Here is a 22,910-nt window from a genome sequence, read left to right as displayed (position 1 = left end):
ATCCATGGGATCCCTTCTTAACACGGAGAATGACCACACTCAATCTACCGGTACTGTTATAATCTTCGAACCCCAACGTACACCATACTCGCAAGCCTTCTCAGCTTTTCCACACCGTCGCACCAACGCTTGTGCTGCTTTATATCGTACGGTCTCTGCCACCTCACTTGGTCGATCAGTGTTAAGGATCCAAGGCCCAGCAGGCCAGCACAAGCATTTTGGGCACTTCCATAGCTCTTTTATTCCTCTCCAAATCCAATCGTAAATATCAGTAACTCTAGGGGTAGTTTGGTAGAGGAATTAGATATAAGCGCCGCGGCCCCGCTTCTTGTTTCATAGCTCCTTTCTTCCGAGAAACTTGACGTTCGTTTGGAAGCTCCCACTCTCAAGTCTCAGCTGTTCTCGCAGTGCTTTACGGACTCGGATCTCAAAAAAATCGATCTTTCATATCATCCGGATTCGGTCTTGATCTCCCTGCATCGCGGGATCGGATCGACGACTCCTGTCGGGGCGGGACAGGTCGAGGGCCGGCGGTTGGTCGATCCGGCTCGGGCGCTTCACTTCAGTCTTTGGAACAGGCGACATCGCCGGAGCTCTTGTTTTCTGCGGCAAGGTAGAGTTTTTCCGGCGAGTTTGGGGGCAAGGAAAGGGAGATTTAAGAGAAGGAATGGATGGGAAATGGCGGAAGAAGTGGTTGTGGCCGGTGGTGGTGATTTGCCTGAGCTTCCTCCTGACGGCGGCGATGGCCTCGGCGGAGAGAGGACCGAAGTCTGAGGCGTCGGGAGCTGATGTTTCCGTCGAAGAAGAGATGGGTGCTTCAGATTACCTTCTAAAGGCGGTAAATTTCTTGTGGCAGCCCAATGAATCTTCCTATCACCATGTTTGGCCGGTAAGAATCCCGTTTATTTCCTCCCCTTTTTCTGATTATTTTCGCTTTTTTCTTAGAACGGTTTTATGAGAATTAACGTCTGAAGTTATTGCATGTATGTGTTTTTAAATTTAAAGCCGATGAGATTTGGCTGGAATATCATCATGGGATCAATTATTGGGTTCTTTGGAGCGGCTTTCGGCAGTGTTGGAGGTGTGGGTGGAGGTGGAATTTTTGTTCCCATGCTCACGCTGATCATTGGGTTCGACCCGAAATCGTCAACCGCTATATCAAAATGTGAGCTTTATTTTTTTTTTCGAGGGAAAAATGTGAGCTTTTTGTGTTTCCAAAAATTTGGATACCTGAAAAAATTTACCGTCCTTGAATTTAATTATTATGTAATATTGTGAATAATAATACTAGATTAATGCTATAGTTTGATGTTTCAACTAGTCCATATGAATTTTACCAAAAAAGCAATCCATATGATTTTTTTTTGTAAAAAAAGCAAGTAAAATATTTTTACTTGGAAATTATGATTATTGAAATTAGAAAAAGTCATATATCTGCATGGATATAATGAAGGCTCAAACTGAGGAGAGCATGAATCTAACTCATGTTGTATATGCTGAACTGATTGAGTTTACAGTAACTTGTATATGCTGAACATGAATCTAATTCGTGTTGTATGTGAATTATTGCTGCTTATTTGTTTCTGATTCCTGAAGAAAGGTTCTCATTTTGCTTATGGGCTGATATGTAATGAACTTAAGTAACTTTGTTCTGCTTTATCTTAATTAGCCTAGAAGCTCTTGAAATTTAGGTTAGTTATGTTACTATTTCTGCTGATCTGGTCACACACTTTGGGCAGGTATGATCATGGGTGCGGCAGGGTCAACTGTATACTGCAATCTTAAGCTCAGGCATCCAACTCTAGATATGCCCATTATCGATTATGACTTGGCTTTGCTTTTCCAACCAATGCTCATGCTTGGAATCAGTATCGGAGTTGCTTTCAATGTAGTGTTTGCTGATTGGATGGTTACAGTTCTTCTAATTCTCCTCTTCTTAGGTAATTAAATGTTTTTTTTGCATCACCATAATTTGCGATGTTCTTTTTCCTTCCAACAGAAGATCTCATTCATGGATTTTATTTTCGTCTGTCTTTCTTATTTTTCTTTAGGAACATCATCCAAGGCATTTATGAAGGGTGTTGAGACATGGAAGAAAGAGACATTGTTGAAAAAGGTATTCTTCGTTTCTTGTTTCATGATTTCATGACTGATAATTTTAATTCGCTTGGATCCTAATTTGCATGAGACTCTGCTTTCTAATTACAGGAGGCTGCCAAACTTGCGGACACGAACGGTAATCTATTAATTGAACACTTTGGTGCTGTTGCATGTTTCTGGAAAACTATCAAAACCTGTGGTTCATTTTTTCCACCACTGTTTGGCACAGGAAGTGAAAAAATCGAATACAAAGCTGTTCCTACTGGTCCAGGCAATGCCAAGGAGCTCAAGACTCGGCAATTAGAGGTACTTAGGCAGCAACCTTCATTGTCACATACTCAAGCTGTTGATGCTGACATTGATAACCATTGCAGGTCTCGGTTCTTCAGAATGTCTGCTGGAAGGAGCTTGGCCTTCTCATGTTTGTGTGGATGGCTTTCCTTGCACTGCAGATTATGAAGGTGAGCTATCGACATGGTTGTGCTATCAATTCTACCTTGATTTTATAAACTAACTAGCTTAGTGACTGGCCTTGGCTGCAGGAATATACTTCGAATTGTTCGAAATCGTATTGGATTTTGGATTTGCTACAGGTATTATGGGTCTGTCTTTACAATCAGTGATGCTCTCATGGTCTTGTTAACCTAAATCAGCAGCGCTGCTGACATCTTGCAGATACCAGTGTCTGTGGTAGTGACTTCATACGAAGCAGTTAGCTTATACAGAGGAAAGAGAGTGATTGCTTCAAAGGGTGACGAAGGAACGAATTGGAGAGTTCTCCAGCTGTTTCTATACTGTGCAACTGGTGTTCTTGCTGGTATGGTTGGTGGATTGCTTGGGCTCGGGGGAGGGTTTATTTTGGGCCCTCTTTTCCTGGAGCTTGGTATTCCTCCTCAGGTGCGTGCAATATCTTTTTCCTCAACCCAGCTATATGATTTACCATGCAGCTACAATGCTAATTTCTGGTTGCTCTTGCCCTCTCTCTGCATATTGATTTTATAATGAGAATGCATGAATAATAAGTCTCCAAGTCATGCATGCCATGCCATGCCATGTGCCATGTTGTAGATTATCAAAATGAAGTCCTAATTCAGGCCGATGACCATTTGATAACTCTTTCTTGAGTCATGCATAACGATTCCTCCTTTAGTTTCAATTCCGAATGGTTCTGTAAAAGATAATATTTTTCACATTAAACAAGGCATTGAAGGCGCTGCTAAAGTTAAGTTTTGGTGGAAGACTGGTTTCAGCATGCGCACACAACTTATTTTTTTATCAACACGATTTGGTTAAAGTAGGCAAACAGGGAATGCAATGGCTCATCCGTTTTAGAATACATCAAGTATTTATTGATTTGATGATATGAATTCAACTCTTTTTAGATCTACATGCTTACATCTTATGCATGTTTGAGCAGGCGTCAAGTGCTACAGCAACTTTTGCCATGACGTTTTCCTCATCCATGTCTGTTGTAGAATACTACCTCTTAAAACGTTTCCCCGTTCCATATGGTAATCAACTGTCATTCTTCAACATCTAGAAATAAACATATACTTTCTGACTTCTAAAGTTTAATATTGATTCGGAAGCAATTCATATGATTTCCTTGCCTTCACCTTCATCGACATCTATGCTTACATTTCCTTGGTCTATCGGCCTAAGTCAATGAAAACAAGTTTCGAGTGAAGAAATGAGTAATTTAGTACGCTTCTTGCTCTTCCTGTTCTCATTTGATCTCCCTTTATTTGGGCAGCTGCCTACTTTGTTGCCGTGGCAACGGTTGCTGCCTTTATAGGCCAACATGCGGTGAGGAAGCTGATTAATATACTGGGGAGGGCATCTCTCATCATCTTCATCCTAGCTTTCACTATTTTTGTCAGTGCCATCTCATTGGGTAAGAATATAAAACGTCCCATTCTTTTTATCTCTTGTTTGATATAAGCAAGGATCTCTGCTCTCGTCTCTGCGTTCTTTCATGATGCCTCTCAACAGTTCTCAAAATTAACAGGTGGAGTTGGTATCTCAAACATGATTCAGAAGATCCAGCGGCACGAGTACATGGGGTTTGAGAACCTCTGCAAGTACTAAGCTGGCTACTAGCATTAAAGCAAAAGGTGGAAATATGTCTTCGATCAAACTCTGGGGCCCCAGGTTTTTTTTTTCTTTTCCCCCCACGTTTAGGTAGAAGGGCCTTGGGCAGTCGACCTGCCATGCTTTTGTACCAATTTTTCAGTTATTAGTGCTAATAAATGTTCTTCAAATATGTTCCCTTTTTAGTTCACTTCAGAATTTGGTCATAGAGATAGATTCGAAATCAAAACCTTAAACTTGGAATTTTGTTATTCCTAGTGCTCGTGCGATTAGATTCTCGATTTATTTGTCGTTTTTGTTTTGATCTTGGATCTATTTTCTATTCCATTTATTTATGTCTGCATCTCCACATGGACAAACTGGGCTTCGACTGGCAGCCCAGGAGGTGATACTACCGTCCAACATCTGAGCTTTGAGCTGGAATATTCGTTGTAGGTAAGGTTAGGCAAGGTCCGCCGAACTGACACTAGAATACATGCCGGTGGGCTATTTATTCGATACGGAGTGAAACAGGCGGTTTGCCCCGATTCAATAGACTATGATTTAAGCCATTTAGAGATGTTGGTAGGGCTTGAACTAGTTCAAACCGGCTTTGCACTAGTTTCACTCCAAACCATCTGATTCGGAGCACTTTAGGGTGGCTTGGGAAGGATTTCGTAATCTAGAGCCTAATTGATCCGGTCTTTCATTGGTACCAGATGGATCGACCCGGTTCAGCATACCTTGGTTGGTTGGTTGTAGGAGAGGTTTTGTCATTTTTTTTTTCTTTTTGATGAGGTGCTACATTAGAGTTGAGAAGCTAGTCTTTGTACTGGAATACATGTGTATGCTGTATGATTTTTGGATATAAATAAAAAAAAAATGGCTTAGGGTGGGAGCAGGGGGACAGCAGCGGCCTAAACTGCTTGGGAAAGCAATCTATAGTTTATGATGTGTTTTTATTTAGTTGCTCGATACGCTTAATCATGAGCAAATCATGAATTGGTATGAAATGAACATGTTTGCAACAATATTCAGTCTAACACAAAAAATATTGGTAAATTAAGAGTTTTCTATATACAATAGATTAACCTGAAAGAATTTAACAAGAGTATTATGAAGTGAAAAATCTTGCTAATATTAGTAAGATGATTTGTTTATGCTTTAATTTTTTTTCTATTATCATCCCACAAAAACCAAATTATGCCTCATGCACAATTACAAGAGAATGACCCAATAGTTCTGAAATCACTGCTTATATACCGGGGCCAATCCACTGTACTATAAATCATAGTAGTAAACTTGCTAAACTCCTGTAGTTCTTGACTCTCAACTGCTACTATTGTTGACTAATGGCTGCACTCAACGAGAAAGTTTCTTGGTATCTAAAGAAATCAACGAGTAGGAAAAGTTAGCAGCCATTCTTACAACTTTCATAGTGTACGTCAACAAGGAAGATGAATCACCAAGTCCGCATGGTGATGATAATATGAGATCGAATACCCTCGGGAGCGATGCTAAAAGATCAAAAGTAGCAAATTACAGTAGTTGTTGAAACAGAGAACCTAAGCAGCTGAGCCATCTATCATGTCATACATACTCCCCTATTGCAAGCATGATGTTAAATAAGTTTCATGCAATTAAGAAGCAATCCATCATGATGCGAGTCATTCGACAGTTTAAATGCAGTCCTGCTCAATAATCTGAAAAAACATAAAGTCTTGCTCAAACTTAAGCCAAAATAAAATTAAAGATGGCAATTAGATCGCAGGCGACTAGGATACATAATAGATCTATTTATTAAATTAATCAAAATTTCAGATTTAAAATTGACTATTTTATTAAATAAATAATTTAATTTAATTTATAATAAATTGAATCAAGTTAAATAAATTAAATAGTAAAGTATTGCCCTTCTAAATAAAATGGCTGGCATGAAGCAAGAATCTAGAAGAGGTTATTGTATGGGACTACTTTCCCAGCCTTAAAGATATCCTAAGCTTGAGGGTTGATCGAGCTTGGTAGACCGTCTTTGCAAGCGAGGGACCAACACTGACCATTTTAAGCCATGACCAGAAAGGGCAAAAAGGGACATGTGCTTTGTACGGGCACCCTTCAAGAAGACCAAGATATGTTGACCCATTTCGCCGGTCGGTCTTCGAGGTTTACAGACCAACATCTCATCCTCAGCTTATCTTCCAGGAGGGAAGGGAGGAGGGGTCGGAGCTAAAGAAGATGACTTCGCTCCAGTTCTTCCCTCCCACCTCTCAAAACCCTAAACCTAACCCTAAACGCACCCACCTCTTCTCCTCCTCCAAGAACCACATCACCAAAGCCACCCTTCTCCCCTCCTCCTCCTCCTCCTCCTCCTCCTCCTCCTCACCCTCTTCCATTACCTCTCTATTATCCTCCAAAAGGCCGAGTTCCAGCCCTCCAAAATCGCTCTCCTCCGCCAAAAATTCCAACTTTAACCCCACCCATGTCGGCCCTCCCCCTAAAAACTCCACCTTACTTGGCTTCCAGCTCTTCCAGCCGAGGCCCTGGCGGAGGAAGATCGAACGCAGCAGCGGCGTCGAGGCCCAGGGCGGCGAGACCACCGAGGCCAAGCCCCGATTGGAGCAGGAGAGCGGGGGAGGTGGAGATGGGGATGGAGAGGGTGGGGGAGAAGGAGGAGAGGAAGGGGAGAAGAAGAAGGGACTCCTTCCAGAATGGATTAATGTCACTGCGGAGGATGTGAAGACCATTTTGGCGGCGCTTGCGATTTCTTTGGCCTTTCGAACGTTCGTGGCCGAGCCACGGTTCATCCCTTCCCTTTCAATGTACCCCACATTTGAAGTCGGAGATCGCATTGTTGCTGAGAAGGTACTGCTCTTTATTTGGAAGTTTGGTCTTATAGTTTTGAACCTAAAGTGGTTGCAAATTTATATGTTTGCTGTGTTGGAGTTTTCAAGTAGAAATGTTCCATTAATTATTAATTGATGGGAAAGCAAATGTGGGCTGGAATCTTCGATGCTTTATCAGGACAAAATATTGCTACTTAGGGCATAAAATATATTATGCAAATTCAAAAGTTGGTTAGTAACTTGATTTGGAGAACAGCGAATTCAGGTTAGAATCTTGGATAAATATTCTGAGAGGTTTCCTTAACTTCCTTTTTGCATCGAGGGGTCACTACACTAGTCTTCTTTATTTCCTTAATGGACTACTTTATTGTGTGTATTTGAGATTTTCATGGATCATATGTTTGAATTTTTTAGCAGAAGATGATCCTTATCCTTTTTCATTTGTTTGTCACACAATATCTCAGGAATACAGCTGCAAAGATCCTCTTGTTTTCTTTTTCTCTATTACTATGTTTTCTTTTTTCTTCTTGTGAAGCTTCTTTTCTCTTCTTCCATTTGTTTGTGTGAAGCCATGGAGGCACCGAATATCACATACCTGCTACTTTTAACATGTAAAGACTAATTAGACCTTTCTCTTGTTAGTTGATTCTGACTGAGGTTATCAGCCACACAAGCAAAGATAGCATATGTAAGAGTTATATACCAAACCATGTAATTTAGGAGTTAGTCGACCTTGAATTTCAAATTCTATTTTCTCAAATGCTATCTATCTATGATTCAAAAGATTCAAAGAAGATGAAATAAAGCAAATACATAGTTAATCACAATTTTCCTAGTGTTAAGCCATATAAACCCTTAAAACAATAGTATGGTGCAACCTGATGAAATTTATAAAACTACTTAAAGAATTGAATCTCAATCCATCAAAATAATTAGTCATTACAGGCCTTTTTTTAGATATTAACGCCTTTTTTCTGCTGTTATATCAACCTGTATCCTCTGTATCTCTCTGCAGAATCTTCACATAAATATTCTAGGCAAGTGCTCATTCCTTTGTATCATTTAAACTTTTGTGCATTTACCAAGCAAAAGTCAGATTTTGGGTTATTGTTATACATCTGATGTTTCATAAGTCACAGGCATTTTATCTGTCTTTCTTAGGTTTCATATTACTTTAGAAAGCCATGTGTGAATGACATAGTGATCTTCAAAAGCCCACCTGCCTTGCAGGTAAGTTTAGTTCTTTTGAAAGCAATAGCCCATATATATCAATTTCTTTCTCATGGCATTTAGTTTCTCAATGCACATTTTACCATGCAGGAAGCAGGATATACTGTTGATGATGTTTTTATAAAAAGAGTTGTTGCCAAGGAGGGTGATGTTGTAGAGGTCGGTATTCTAAAATGTACGATAATTTTTTAAATATATACAATTCTCTGTACTAAAAAGAAAAATCAAAAATATTTATTGTCCTAGTTTTGAGCCTTGCTATGATTCAAAAGGCTGCCTATTTAAGTTATTTTTGTAAGATTACATGGAATGAAAGTGGCGAGTCGTCTTGGCTTGTTCAGTCTTAATGTTGGAATTCTGAGGGATCAAACATTCAGAATAAGGATCAGGCCTAAAAACTTAAATAGGCATTTTCGTTCAGGCCTAATCCTTGTTCAGGCTCTCTCTTTTGCTTTTAATATTAGCTGTTCTATATTATAATGTGTTCCTGATGCAAAGCTGCCATTGGAACCTTAAAAACATATTCTGCTTAACTGCTTAGGTACAAGGTACTTGTGGCATTTATTGAGAAACTTCTTGTAGCCTCCCTCTGATAAACGGCAGAAGGGAAGGTTTTAAGATAAGCAGCTGGACGCTGGCGCCATATATGATTTCTGTTTCTGTGTCACATGATTGTGTTGATTGCTCTAATAAATATCTGAAATTGTTCTTGTAGAGGTGAGAGAAAGGACCATAAGGTTGTTTAGAAAGGCCATCTCTCGGGCAGAGAAATTGATTGTGCATTCTCATCAGGCATTCGGGTAGTCTTACCAAAATTGCGTGTACCTGCAGAACTGAATACCTAGAGGAGGAATGGTTGTGCAATGGGAGGTATAAAACGAGCATGCAATTCGGCTGAGTGACGAAAGTTTTCTAGAAAGAAGGCATGGGAGGGTGAAAAAATTAGATCATGGATTGTTTTGCAGGTGCTTTTATGGGGAAAAAAACTTACTTTGGGTACAAATGCTGGCTAATTTCCATGGTCTTCAATATCTTATCAGATATTCAATAACTAGCCTTCAGATTTACTCAGACTCCAAGGTTTCCATAGAAGCTGTCAAGAAGAAAACGTCATTGCCTGGGAACCTACTTGAGTATTATAGGATTGGACAGCCAGCAACCACAGATTAAGAATAGTACAGGCCTACAGGGATTCCACTAGAGGGCTGCGATTTGGTTGGCTAGCCATATAAGATGCTTGAAAATAGTAGGGCTTCCTCGTCTTAATGTGATTTTTTTTCTCCCATGTGATCTCTATTTTTTGTAAGGATCACTTAAAGCAACATTCGTTTAGATGAAATTGAAATGTCCGTGGTCTGTCTGTTATCAAATAGGGAGAACTCAGGCTTTTTAGATATCTGCACACTGTAGTAACTTGCTGATGACTGCAGTAGGCAATTCCAGTCTATGGTCTATGGAAGAAATTTTTGTAATAATATAGTGCATTGGACATCATTAGTTCATAAATGTTTTTTCTTAATGTCCTGCCAGCCTGATCAATCATACTCAGTTCTCTGTTTCACTCAAGTGTTCATGCTAAAACTAGCAAACCTCATTGATCAATGTCATGATCAAATTGCATATTGATTCTGCTTAGAAGTTGGCCTTTTCCTGTTTTCCTGTTTGTGGTTATTGTTTGAAATTCATTATGTCAGGCAAGGTTACCCATAGTACTTGATTGCTTTCAAGTTGCTGGCCGGCTGGCCCCTTGGTATTGGAAGTTCTTCATCTTATACTGGCAGAACTAATGGTTCTCTGTTCATTCCTTTGCAGGTGCATAATGGCAAATTAATAGTAAATGGCAACATGAGGAATGAAGATTACATTCTTGAGCCACCATCTTATGACATGAACCCCACTGTAAGAATTTTCATGCCCTTTGTGTGCTTTCTCCTTAAAATTATGGTAACCTGAGAAAGAGTTTATTCTGTTCACTGATAAAATCCAGCATGGCTACTCTCAAACTATTTTTAACAATCTATTGGGGGAAAAACAATATAAGAAGATGCTGGCCTAACTGTAGGTTGAATTACGTCTCCATAGATGTCGTAAAATTTGAAACTGTTGAAAAATAATAGCTGACACGGTATGATATTAACATGTTAGGGAAACTTTATGAGGGAATTAAATTAGGTTTTTTCTACCCTACTCTCTCTCGTAAAGTAGTCTAAGAGGGTAAAGAAGAGATGAGAAAAATAAGGACCAAAATGTTTCTTTGCCCAAGTAAATCAATAGTCTTGAAGTTGGTCTGGGGAGCTGATCAGACTAGCTTAGTCTGAGCTGGGATTTGACTCGCTAATGTTTTTCCTGTTATGCTTCCAAGCAAGTAATATTTCTCCTCTTTGCTTGTCTATATCCTACATGTATTTTTAAGAAATCTCTGTCATATATAACAGATTACTATGTAAGAAATCTATGTTATATGACGCCCTATTCTGGATGGACTTTTGAACATGTTGCCTTAAAAGGCTTACCTCTTCAAATACTTGCTTCTTTAGCGAACAAACCAGTCTCGGGACTCTTAGATAATGCTTTAAAGAGAGAATAAAGAGTACATCAACCAAAAGTGAAACTACATGTATCAACTTATATTTGAAAATATAGAAAATTTCACTGCAGAATGTTTAATATGAAAAATTTCATTAAATTATAGCCATCCAAAAGTGCTCTGCCTCTTGCATTGTAATCAATTTTCTTTTATTACAATTTACTGCAAGCTTCTTAATATTACCATCCATTATTTTTGTCGATGTCAACATAGTTTTATTTAGCAGCTTTCTTTTGTTTATAATTGCAGCAAGTGCCTGAAAACTCTGTATTTGTGATGGGTGACAACCGCAATAATAGTTACGATTCACACGTATGGTAATGATGTTTTCATGAAAATTTGTGCTATTGCGCCTTTCACTCTGCCCTTGGTGGTTATGCTAGTTATAAATTCAATTTGGTGTACATTCTTTCTGGCTGATTGAAGCTGCATTCTCTCAGGGGTCCTCTTCCGTCCAAGAATATACTTGGGCGATCCATATTCCGCTACTGGCCACCGGCAAGAATTGGGAGCACAATTCTTACTGATGGTTGTGACGAACTGAAGCCAAAGAGCAGTTCAGTAGTGCCGCAATAACAAAGTCAAATTTGTTACTTACAGATCCGGGAGCATTTGGAGGTTGCGAGAACACGCCTAGTTAATCATTTTTTTGCCTTCAAAGAAGGAAAAGAGGAAGGCCATCAAACCAAGTTTATCCTTGCCTTCCTTTGATTAAGGAAAAGAGGAATGGAGGCGAAGAAACCGATTTTTCTTCAGGTTTCTTTCATTCTGCCTCATTGTAAACTAAAACTCAATTCAGTTCTTGTACTCCGACCAATTGGATTTATGCTGACTGAATGTTTCCATCTTGCTTTTGCCATATTGTGCTTTTATAGCAGACGATCCTGTAGATTGATTCATGTACTTGTGAGAGATTTCTTATGTCCAGCACCCACGAGCAACAGTGCGCGGGGAGGGGGTACTCTATTCAGCATAAGCGGATTGATTTGCTTTGATTCTTTTTTTTTTTTTCAGTTTGTTTTTTTCACGGGTATTCAATAGTGTTTTTTATAATAATCTTTATTCAGCATCCAAGGAAAACGTTCTGTTGAAGCCGCGTTCCATGACAGAGGAAGATGAAGTTAGCGTTCACTTCGCAAGAATTTGCTTCAGGACCCAGCTGCCACAGAATCGTACAGACTTGCTAATCTTTTTCATCAAGTTCCTCGAATTATACATCTTAATCTTTGCTGATTCTTTTACGGAATTTTCTATAGGCCAGATTCCGCCAATTTAGCGTGAACTTCGTCAATTAGAATTTAGCGTAACTAAGAATGAACATGATAAGAAAAATGATAAAGAGATTGGCAATTGGCATGTACGCGAAATGGCTCATCTTTCAACTTATATTTAGTTATATGTTTGCGTCTTTGTAATAAACCATAAATCAGTGTAACCTCTACTAAGTGCTGTCTTCTTATAATTTGCCAACAACGCACAACAAAGGGGATGATGTAACGAACTCAGAGGATACATGCAGATTCATCTTCTAGTCAGTCCCTGTGCTTGAACACCTAAAACAATTGTTCTACACTCGATCATCAACCTATATAAGGTAGCTCAAATAATGCGAATGATCTTTCATAGTTCATCCTTTCGTTGGTCACTACTCGAGACAGCTCTGTCATCCTGTGATCTCATATTTTCTTTGATAAAGGCTGCCAATTCCTTCAAGCCTGATTTCTTGGATACTTTGACCTGCAAAGTTTGAAGGGCATAAAAAAACTGGATCTAACATACAAATCGAGTAATCACGTCTTGGCTGTACATTACCGGATTTGATTTGTCTCCAGCGGGATAGAATAAGAGTGTCGGGTAGTTGTTCACCTGGAACAATCATGAAAGCAACACTTTGAGACATTTTATTTCAGTTTTGTCAAATAACAATGGCATCATGATTCCCAAAATTTGTGTTTAGAAACGTATGGCTACTTGGCATTTCTCAATATGATCAAGCAAAACTCCAGAATTCCACCTTTATACCTTGTGCTTTTCTTTTGCATTTGGCAGGATTCTTTATTTGTTTGTACAGTATTTTCTTTTAATTTGGAAACAAATTATAAAAAAATAATTTAAAAGACTCCTAATCTGCTCTTTAGTAGCTATAGACTAAATCCAAATTTACCATATATTAAGACTAGTGCTCTGCAAAAAGTTTGGCATTCCAACCAAGTAGCTCAAATTAATGACTTCTAAGTTGATTCGCTTTACATGAAATTTAGCTTTTGTGAATCTTGGTGAATCATGTATGTCACGTCTTAAGTTTTTAAACTTCCAAATTTGTTCATTTTCCTAATTATTTTCTAAGAAAGTAGCATAAGCAATGGTATTACATTCAAATGAGAAAAGACAATGCCAGATCAAACAACATGACTGACTTAAGTACTTTCCACAAAAATGCTGCATTGAGAAACCAAAAGGTGTATATGAATTTAGCCTGAACTTCATTAGTATGCAATTTTTTGACAAAAGAGATGCCACAATTTACACAATATATCAACTTTTTCATTGATGTGAATTACTTGAAATTGCATACCTGCAGTTTTGGATGTTCATTCAAGGAAGCATCGATTCTCGCAAATTTTAGATTGTCCAGCCCTTTGAAGTGCTTAGCCAGTCTCTCAATCTGTTTACTTGTAGCTTCACAGTCAACACACCATGGTGTATACACCTTTGATTTAAGATGAAAAATGTCCCATTAGTCTTATAGAAACAAGTCAAAAAGAAACAATGATACATCAGGGAAGAGAGCTTAAACAGAGTTCTTTGCCGATCAATAATTAAGTAATATGCGTACCTCAAGAAAAACATTTTCAGCACTGTCCAACACAGAAGCATCAAATGTCCTTCCAACAACCTTTTCAATCAACCCCCCCTGCATTTTTCACCACAGTAAAAAGCTATCACATAAAAAATCACTAGGTATAAAAAGTAGGATGCTTTCAGTTAACAATAATAATATGCATAGGAAAATAGTGACAATATTACCATTACAATGTGCTCTATCATGGAAGGATGATTACTGTTATAGACAAAGGACATCATACATTTTGGCGACTATTATTCTCTAAAGCATTGCATATGAAACTGGCTTTGGGTAATCATCCACCATCACAAGAAGCTTTGTTATTGTTACCAGTCATAGCAGCTACTTTATTTCTCTTATTCCTTGATTTGTTTAGGTGCAGAAAGATATGATGGTGGCCAGTAGACCTTTGCAATCAAGTATAGCAATTCAAAGATTGAAAAACAAGAGAGACAGAGCAGAGAGAGAGAGAGAGAGAGAGATCATTGAGAATAGTAACTGCTTGCACACAGTAGCATCAACACAAGTCAAAACCAAAAATAATTAGCTATATTGGTCATCTTGCCCATTCTAGGAGTTGATTCCTGAGTTGGAGCAAAGTCATTGACCTAGTGGACCAAGATAGCCAGGTTCTGACAAGTAGCAAGGTGTTCAAATCACATATCTAATATAGATTAGAATATAATGAATGAGTGCTTACTTCATCTGGTTTTGGTTCTGATTTGAAGTACGGTGAGAGAGTACCATGTAACAGCCCTGAGCAAAATTCCTGCAAAGAGGTACGAAGATTACCGCTGAAGGTTCCCAAAAAAAGAGAGAAAAAGCAAAAAAACCATGCTGAGCAACACATACTTCTAAGTTACTCTGTGTAAAATCTGACTCCAACAAATATTTGAAACTATGTCTGCTATCAAAAGCAGTCACCTGTGAAACAAGTAAAAATAAGGTATCACTTCTAGTTAATTAAGAACAAGATATGACTCCAGCCCGAGTAGAACAAGATAATAATTAGAACTGAAATATGACAAGCTCAGATGAGCTGGATAAAGAAAAAAAGGGATCCAATGTAATACTACATAACGATTTGAAGTATGGAGTTTCAATTAGTTATCTTAGACCTTAATTAATCATGTCATTGACATTAACTAGATTACAATAAATTTAGTTATTGACAATAACTGCAATAAACATGAACTTTAATGTAGTGACAAAAGAAGAGAAGAAGATGGTAATTTGTGATTCGCAGGCGCAGAGCAGGAATTAGACCAAAGCAAACAAAAACAGATTGAAGGATAATCTGACAAGCAAGAAATTACTGAGATGCCAAGGTGGGGGGGGGGGGGGGGAGGGCTATATGTGACATATGAATGGACAATATGAGGGTAAGCTCAGAATCTTTGGTAATATTACACATCACTTTAACTTCAAAGGTATCTGGAATTGGAACCGGATCTTGGTGTTCCCCCCATTTACTATGTTCTTGCTTATCTCCAATTCTGCATTAGAATATGCTTCTTTTCTTGAAAGTAAATAAATACACAATCATGATTGATGCTCAAGCCAATTGACCAGACATAGAGCCCATGCAGTTGGTGAAGCTTAGATTCTCTAATTGAGGCATGCAATACTCAGTAAAGCAATAAATCACATGCTATTTGATCCCAAAACAATGCCAAGGAAATTAAATATGGCATTATGAAAAACAGAATCAGGAACTAGAGAACTGACAACTTGCTTTTCTGAGTCCATCCCAAATAAAGTAAGAAATGGTTTTGCAAGGTTATCTTCCGTCGAGTCCACAAGTACAAACATTATCTGCATCAATGGGCAAAACAATCAAAGCAGATTAAAAATTTTAGCTACAACCTGATAATGGGTTACAGAAGCCATCTAAAATCAGACAAGTGTATGAGTTATGCACCTTTGTTTTGTATTTTCTTGCAACATTTTGAAGAAGCAACTGAAGGTGCTCAAAGTCATCAGCCTCTGCAAAGATAAAAACCTAAAAAGAAATAGGACTAAGTTAGACACTCTTATACAAGTATAGTTGTGTATATGTGTGTTAAGCTTCACTGCTATCAATTGGAGTAAGTGTCTAATCCTATCACAATTTTAGCCACATAATTATGCCTTGCAAAACCTCCATCCTGCACTCTAAAGACTAAAATCACTGCCATCCACCTCCCATCTCCTTTTCCGTCACCTCTTCCTCATCCCCAGCAACCCCCTCTTTCCCAGTTCTGCCTTCCGCCTCCTGCCACTTCTAGTTCTGATCAATCATTGCTATCATGCTCTGACCATCCCTTTTGCTTCTCCAGCAGGTTTTCTTCCTCCTAAATTTCCATTCCTTGCCTCCACTTCCAACCCTACTCACTAGAGGAGAAAGAGCACCAATATTGGAGCCCTCAGATGAGGATGTAAGGGGGTGGGTAGCAAAGCATAGGGCAGATGACTAGGGCCACAATGAATCTGTGAGCAGTTAGGAGGAGGCAGGAGATAGGAGAAAATGCCAAAGGAGCCAGGTGACAGGGTTAGCAGGGGGTGGCGACAAGGATATACCACAGATGTTTGATCATGTGTATAAATACCAGGAGGGAAAAAAAGGATTTGGGAGGTCATTTAGGTATTTACCAAGTTATTCAAAGGTATACTTAGATTCTGCTATTTGCGTGTCTAGATTGCAATATATCAAATTTTGGGGACATGTTCCAAATATAATATCTGTACAAAATTTAAATGATGACATTGTACAAATGAGTTTTCAAAATGACATGAAATTGGTAAATCAGAGGAACCTGGAGCTTCATAGGGCTGGAGTAAACTCTGGCAGAATTTAGTTCGCTCAATACAGTAATTAAAGGGAATTTATTATATTCTGCAAACTGCAAAATTTGTTCTTCTACAAAATTTTCCTCTGCAAGACCAAAGAGACAACTGCAAGTTAGTAACAAGTTGGAGATACTCATCCTTGAATCCTAGAATACATCATTTGAAGGAGCAACAAGCAGGGAAAAATCTAAATCAAAAGCTACAACACAGCATGAATAACGAACACATAAAAGTGATAAGCCACATAAAGGATACTTGCAAATATAGTAATAGTAGGTGGATAGATTATATAACTACAAATTTTTTCTTTAAAAGGTCATGTTTTTCTAGAAGTAGAAAGGGCTATGTGTAGAAACCAGCCTTGTGGCAGCAAACTATAAAATTCTACCAGGTCAATAAAACAAAATAAACATAACATATGTAGCAAATATCTAGAGGAATTATAAGGCATCTTATGAAACTAACTGTGTCAAACTGCTTTTAGTAAAATGATGCTTAATGCGGATAAATCCAAACTCAAGACTTGTAAGCATAAAGATGAAATATGCTACAGAAATGAGATGGCTGACCTATACAAACAACCTAGAGATAATGTAGCAATATTCCAATTCGAACAGTATAGTACAAACTGATGAGAAGTTTTTCTAGGCATAGTTTACCATTATCTATCAAAACTTAAGAACAAGAAACGTACAACCAGAATTCATACAAGGTCCAGTAGAATTACAAAGGTGATGGAAGAAGCAAACACTAATATACCATCAACTCACCAAATTTCTCAAACCTCTCAGGTTCACTTTTGACTAGGCCAAGGAAATTCTTCTTAGGTTTGATATCAGGAAAAAGAACTTTGGCTACACTGATATCATTAGTCTCAACAAATTGGATTTCATTATCAGTTGTTGCTGCTTTCACAAATTCTTCATAATCAGTTCCCTGAGAAAAACAAATCAACTTAGGATAACAAAAACCATATAAATTGACTGAGAAATGCCTACAGTAGATATGTCAAAACTAGCCTAGGATAAGACGCTAAAAATTACACCAGCACCAGATTTTTCATGCCTAGGCATAAAAGACTGACATATAGAACTGGGAAGTAGTGAAGCACCAAGTCATACACATATGATAGTGATATTTTCAATCTATCACAAGTATCAATAAATAAATTCAAACTATTTTATATCAGCTGCAATATAAGAATCCATAGTAAATATATAATGTGTGTGCGTCTCTATGCGTGTGTATTTGTTTATGCCTATCTCTTCTTGAAAGTAGATAATGCGCTTTTCCCCCATTTTATGCATCTTTCGAACAGGAGAAAGATATGACAAAAGCTTTCCAACCAAATGTTCCTGTTCTAGAATTTCCTCAGGTCAGACTTTGCAACATCAAGCAAACGACAGAGCGTTAACATAAGAACCTCGTTTTCCCCATATTAGACTCAGCACTAGTGCCCAGCTTCAGGAAGCATCTGCCCGACAAGAGAAAAGTACACCAAAATATATGAATCACAGAGAGGAAATCTTCTCCCTGGACACTTTTTAACTGACGGAAAGAACACTACAGAAAGTTGCAGACAATTTACTTCCTTCTTCTAAGCACCTTATGAGAAAGAACAGTCCAATTCAAGAGCAACATTAATGATCTTACTTTAAAAGGGTATCCTGTTTTGCCAAAAACTTCTCAGTACAACCCCAAAAACTAAGATCACTATAGACAACAGAAAAGTCATAAAATTAAATCGTTCAGCCTCCAGCAACACATTCTGTTACTAATTGCCAAGAGAAAGATGGCAGCCTCCAGCAACACATTCTGTTACTAATTGCCAAAAGAGAGAGATGGAAAATCAGTGACAGCCCTAGAAGATCATAGCGTGCTTGATACTCAATGTCTGCTAAAGGAAAGGAGTTCCAAACAAAAGGTCATGCCGAACTCTAGCAACCAGCAAGAATAGCCTCTTGATCAGCTGCTAACTTAATAAATTGGAAACAAGCCAAAACAAAATAGTATTAAGCTACTTGTCAGCTGAAAAAGGTTTGAGCTGTCAATTGCACACTAAAAAAGAAGATCCTTTCCCTGAAAATACTTACTCTTAGAAATTCCTAACATCAGAGTAGGAGTAAAGAGATCCTGGTGAGATATCACATGACCACTGCCTTGACCTCACAATCTCTTCCCAAAAATTTAGCACAATATAGACAACGAAAGCCAGTCTCCTAAAGGTGCCACTTTATAATAGAACTAGCAAAGAGTTGAATGTAGATAAAGAAGGAGAAAGGTTAAACTCTAGATCTGTTAATGAATAATAAAATATTTACCTAATACTAGCATCAAGTTGGTATTGAGAAATTGAAAGTGAAAACTAGCTGGTTGTCGAAAATTTGAAATAAAGAGTTTGATAATTTAGTTGCTCGATTTTGAGTATCCACAATGGCATATGCATTCAGCTGCTTTATACATTTAACAGTGGTGAGTTGGAAACTGCAACAAACTTCTGCAGCATGATCAGCAGTAGTGATGATATGACGTGCTTATTAGCAGCAATTAAAAGGTGAAGCCAATGGCATCTGAGATCGGTACCATTACCATCTATAGCATCCCTTAAATACGTTTTAGAAACATGTTACCAATATCATCAGATGTACATTATCTCATGGTAAAAGCAAGTTGCCTACTGAACCCAAATAAGTCCCATACCTCGTAGTTTTCAAAGAGACCTATGATGAATGTCTGGTGTTTATGGTGGAACTCTTCCGCTGCATTTGTAGAGGATAATCTAATAACTGGCACACCAGTCTTCTTCCTTGCCCAGACTACAATCTCCTCCCTGGTAGAAATCGGAGACAGAGCAAGAACAATTATGAAATTTGAATTTATATCCATTAAGGATGCAATTAGGTCTTTCTAGAGAGTATGGCATGAAACATATGCGACTGAATTTAACGGTTTCACAGGAGAAAGCAAAATGAAGAGATTGTCGTTACACATTTGAATTGCTTCAGCTTATCTTGAATGTTATGAATTGTACCAGGTGCACAATATATTCCATGCAACTCATATCACCCGATTGCATATCCTGATATATAGGGCAGGAAAAGATAAACCTATAAACTTGAAGGGCAGATGTCAGGACTCCCAACATGTTCAAAGAGGCTTCACTAGATTTTTGGTATTTAGTTGATAAAGCACTAGGACTTAACTCATGGAGTCTGCTACTACGCTTAGCAATGCATCAAATTCAGAAACCATCCACTTGGTGATCTGAAAACAAGATTCATAATATAAATCTGAATTGACCGAACATGTACACAAGCTTTACGTACAAGCAATAGGATACCAGATGGAACTCGAGCCTCGTTATCCAGAATTGCAAAAACAACATCCGGAAAACACACACACACACAAAGAACTACTTTCAGGAAAACTAGAAGTCTCCAAATAGCAGAACAGCTAACCCATCTAACGCATAACAGAATCTGACACTAGCATAATCGATCGCACAAATTAGCTGATTCATTGGTGAAAACTGTCCAGTGCTAACCCTCAACAAATACCAATCATCGGAACACACAGAGATGCTGGCAGCGTCAAAGGCCAAAGCAACAAGAAGAGCAATTCATGAAGCATACAAAAAGGAGAGATCTTACGCTGTAAATCCACCAGTATAAGCCAGTGCGCTCCCATTCACAAAGAGAAGCACCGTCGGGAATCCCTTAATGCCAAGAAGCGACGCAGCCTTGCTGTGCCGCTCGGCGTCAAGCTTCGCCAACAGGAGAGGGCTGCCCATCTCCTTAAGGGCCATGGCAGCCTCAGCAAAGCGCGGCATCAGCTCAGCACTCCTCGGGCACCACGGAGCGTATCCGAAAACCAGAACAAGCTCATTCCCGTCGATCACCTTCTTGGCGTTCTCGTTGCTGAGCTCAAGGACGATCCTTTGAGCCCGGCTCAAGACCTCGGCCTCCGACAGCTTCCCTTGGGCGGCCGCGCCGCCGCCCTTCTGCCCCTCCTCCTCCTCCTCGTCGATCGCCAGCAGCTCCTCGAGGCCCTCCAAATCGTCGTCGCCGTCGTCGATTGGGGATGAGGAAGAGACGGCGAAGAGGGAGAGAGATTGGAAAAGGAGGAGGAGGAGAGTGAGGCTGAGGAATAGTCTGGATGTCGGCATTGGCGAAGGATTGAGCTTAAAAGATTAGGATTTTTTTTTATCAAGAAGATGGAAAGAATACAAGATTTTGATAATACTTGGGAGGGAACAAAAGAATCCAAATTTTGGGGAAATGGTTTGGTTGGGTTTTGGGATCAGGAGAGATCCCAGAGGTGTGATTGGAGAAGTATAGAGGAAAAGAGCGAAGGAGTCGTGGAGAGATCTGGTGCTCGACTGCTCGTTTGTTTTTTCCCTTAAAATAATGGAATGCTCAGGCCGTTCTTTTATGGGCAAGCGCGCTTAAAATAAGATTAACTCTTGCCGTGATTTATGGCTGGATGCCTGGATGGGTTCGCTTGATGCCGCTGTCTCGTTGTAGCTCATTTAATTGATGGCTATAGAAGTCTTCTTGGTTCATATGAATCTGACCAGGTGGAGATATGATACCTACACTGCACCGTGCACTTAACCAATCACAGCCATCCATTTCTATAAATTCAATTCATCAACGCTATGGACCGCTACAGGCACGGCCACATGATGTAAGAAAATATTGATAGCTAACGGGTGTCCCCTTACCTTTTACTCAATTCATCCAACCAGAGTTTGAGACGGTTCGGCCGTAATCTAGTACTGGAGCCGAAGAAGATGAAGAAAAGAGAGAGAGAGGGGGAGAGAAAGAGAACAGAATGCCAGCCCAAAAAATCGATATGGTGTCTGGTATCGGCTCCGCCGACCTTGCACCCAATTATAACGCAACAGCTAAATAAATTACTTTATAAATAATTATTTATTTTTGAAAAAATCTGACGGCTAGAAATATCCATGAGGCTTTCCATGTTGGTCCGTATGTTTTACAAAAAGAAAACAAGCCTCGTCAAAAGATCTCATCAGTCCAATAAAATTTTCCGACATCCTCCTGCGAATTGCTCTGTAAGATATGGCATGTCCCGAGCCACTCACTATTGACTAGAACTGCCTCCTAATCATCATCGTTTCCTATTGGCTATTGGCATGTCCTGCGTATTGCTTTCTAAGTTAATGATATAATCTAATTCTATGATCTTTTATATCATCCCAAAGCTGCTAAATTATAGCATCCACTGTTAGGCCCGAGGTTCGAAACCAAAGAACTCGGATGGATGACAAATCAATCCATACAGTACTACAAGATCATTGATCACCAGAGGAAGTTGGTATTAAGAGGTTGCAAAATGGATTGGAGCACGAGTCGATGTTGTTTTCTCTCAAACTCGCCCTTGTTCTACAGTATCTTTCCGATATTTTTATTTTCTGATTTTTGATGGCTCTAATTTTTCAAAATACTTATGCTGCATCTTTGTTTTGATTCTAGAATGTGTTTCATGTCAGTTTTTTTAGAAGCTTTTTCTATGGCAATATTGGTTGTATAAAAAATCTGATGTACCATGAGAGGACCAAACACATTGATGTTAGACTTCACTTTATTCGGAATGTTATTTCTCTAGATACTATTGCAGTGAAGAAAATTGCTACAGCAGAGAATGTAGCAGATATAATGACTAAGCTCCTTCTGGAAGCCAAGTTCAAGCATTACTTGGACTTGATTGGTGTTGTTAGTACCTGAGAGCCTAGAAGGGCTGAAGTGAAGATAGCTAGAGAAGTTTTAGATGTATTCTATGGTTGGTCAAAATCAAGCCAATGTAGAGATTTGTTGAGTGTGTCTTGATTTCAACCCAGATGAGGCAGCAATTGCAAATTTCTTATTTTATTTGATTTTCTCTGTTTCAAACCCTGTAAAACCGGTTTATTTGGGTTGGTTTCTTTATCCAGTTTTAACCCGGTTCATATATATATATATATATATATATATATATATATATATATATATATATATATATATATATATATATATATATATATATATATGTATAGATGCTTTAGGGTTAGAGAAGGTGTGAGAGGAGGAGATAAGAGGCGGCACAAAATACAAACAGAGGAGGGAAAACAGGGTGTATGAGGATTTGGGTTTGTGAGGAAAAAAAAATTCCGTAATCTTCTGTTACATATTGAATTTCCAGTTTGCTGTCTTCACCGTAGACGTAAGCAAATCTTGAATTTCCAGTTTGCTGTCTTCACCGTTGATGTAAACAAATCTTGTCGAACCACGTAGATCTACTTTTTCCCTCCTTGCCTCGTGATATACTCGCTGTCTCAAAGGTTTTGATTCAAATTTTCCTCAACAATGACAATCACAAATTTTAATAAAATGGTAAATCATGC

At 38.7% G+C, this 22,910-nt stretch overlaps 3 protein-coding genes across 6 annotated transcripts; 2 read left to right on the top strand and 1 right to left on the bottom strand.

Moving 5' to 3' along the window:
• Positions 1 to 335: 335 nt before the first annotated feature.
• Positions 336 to 4,381, top strand: LOC103710932 (sulfite exporter TauE/SafE family protein 3-like). The gene is made up of 12 exons (XM_039129100.3): positions 336 to 889; positions 1,006 to 1,165; positions 1,740 to 1,940; positions 2,052 to 2,116; positions 2,209 to 2,236; positions 2,330 to 2,406; positions 2,475 to 2,561; positions 2,643 to 2,693; positions 2,776 to 2,997; positions 3,518 to 3,611; positions 3,854 to 3,994; positions 4,109 to 4,381. The coding sequence occupies exons 1-12, from the start codon at positions 668 to 670 to the stop codon at positions 4,186 to 4,188; spliced, it is 1,428 nt and encodes a 475-aa protein (XP_038985028.3). The 5' UTR covers positions 336 to 667; the 3' UTR covers positions 4,189 to 4,381.
• Positions 4,382 to 6,289: 1,908 nt separating this feature from the next.
• LOC103710906 (chloroplast processing peptidase) lies at positions 6,290 to 11,689 on the top strand. Of its 4 annotated transcripts, none has more exons than XM_088722350.2 (6): positions 6,290 to 7,032; positions 8,175 to 8,243; positions 8,334 to 8,402; positions 10,056 to 10,142; positions 11,080 to 11,142; positions 11,271 to 11,689. In XM_088722350.2, the coding sequence occupies exons 1-6, from the start codon at positions 6,406 to 6,408 to the stop codon at positions 11,355 to 11,357; spliced, it is 1,002 nt and encodes a 333-aa protein (XP_088578476.2). In that variant the 5' UTR covers positions 6,290 to 6,405; the 3' UTR covers positions 11,358 to 11,689. The 4 variants fall into 4 exon arrangements, with proteins under 4 accessions (XP_088578476.2, XP_008795052.4, XP_088578477.2 ...); XM_008796830.6 differs by having other exon boundaries at positions 11,080 to 11,147; XM_088722351.2 differs by lacking the exon at positions 11,080 to 11,142.
• A 499-nt stretch (positions 11,690 to 12,188) lies between these two features.
• Positions 12,189 to 21,370, bottom strand: LOC103710910 (protein disulfide isomerase-like 1-5). The gene is made up of 13 exons (XM_008796837.6): positions 21,228 to 21,370; positions 20,155 to 21,100; positions 19,205 to 19,334; positions 17,275 to 17,440; positions 16,471 to 16,589; positions 15,597 to 15,677; positions 15,404 to 15,490; positions 14,528 to 14,599; positions 14,376 to 14,444; positions 13,667 to 13,744; positions 13,406 to 13,540; positions 12,643 to 12,696; positions 12,189 to 12,567 (listed from the first exon to the last, which is right to left on the bottom strand). The coding sequence occupies exons 2-13, from the start codon at positions 20,667 to 20,669 to the stop codon at positions 12,451 to 12,453; spliced, it is 1,623 nt and encodes a 540-aa protein (XP_008795059.4). The 5' UTR covers positions 20,670 to 21,100; positions 21,228 to 21,370; the 3' UTR covers positions 12,189 to 12,450.
• Between the last annotated feature and the right edge of the window lie 1,540 nt (positions 21,371 to 22,910).

Source organism: Phoenix dactylifera, chromosome 5 (assembly GCF_051530095.1).
Source record: "Phoenix dactylifera cultivar Ajwa chromosome 5, Ajwa_hap1_PhDact_Kaust_v1.1, whole genome shotgun sequence".
Lineage (NCBI taxonomy): Eukaryota > Viridiplantae > Streptophyta > Magnoliopsida > Arecales > Arecaceae > Phoenix > Phoenix dactylifera.
Note: the sequence above shows the minus strand (reverse complement) of the source record. Positions and strands in the feature narration are given on the sequence as shown.

What these genes read in the sequence shown, in the direction of transcription:
- LOC103710906 (XM_008796830.6), top strand. Translation starts at nt 6,406, where the DNA reads ATGACTTCGCTCCAGTTCTTCCCTCCCACCTCTCAAAACCCTAAACCT. An exon ending in AAAGCCCACCTGCCTTGCAG is followed by an intron (nt 8,244 to 8,333) that starts GTAAGTTTAGTT and finishes TTTACCATGCAG; the next exon opens with GAAGCAGGATATACTGTTGA. An exon ending in AGGAGGGTGATGTTGTAGAG is followed by an intron (nt 8,403 to 10,055) that starts GTCGGTATTCTA and finishes ATTCCTTTGCAG; the next exon opens with GTGCATAATGGCAAATTAAT.
- LOC103710932 (XM_039129100.3), top strand. Translation starts at nt 668, where the DNA reads ATGGATGGGAAATGGCGGAAGAAGTGGTTGTGGCCGGTGGTGGTGATT. An exon ending in GTCAACCGCTATATCAAAAT is followed by an intron (nt 1,166 to 1,739) that starts GTGAGCTTTATT and finishes CACTTTGGGCAG; the next exon opens with GTATGATCATGGGTGCGGCA. An exon ending in CAAACTTGCGGACACGAACG is followed by an intron (nt 2,237 to 2,329) that starts GTAATCTATTAA and finishes TGTTTGGCACAG; the next exon opens with GAAGTGAAAAAATCGAATAC.
- LOC103710910 (XM_008796837.6), bottom strand. Translation starts at nt 20,669, where the DNA reads ATGCCGACATCCAGACTATTCCTCAGCCTCACTCTCCTCCTCCTCCTT. An exon ending in TGGACTCAGAAAAGCAAGTT is followed by an intron (nt 14,600 to 15,403) that starts GTCAGTTCTCTA and finishes CTTGTTTCACAG; the next exon opens with GTGACTGCTTTTGATAGCAG. An exon ending in CTGGAGACAAATCAAATCCG is followed by an intron (nt 12,568 to 12,642) that starts GTAATGTACAGC and finishes CAAACTTTGCAG; the next exon opens with GTCAAAGTATCCAAGAAATC.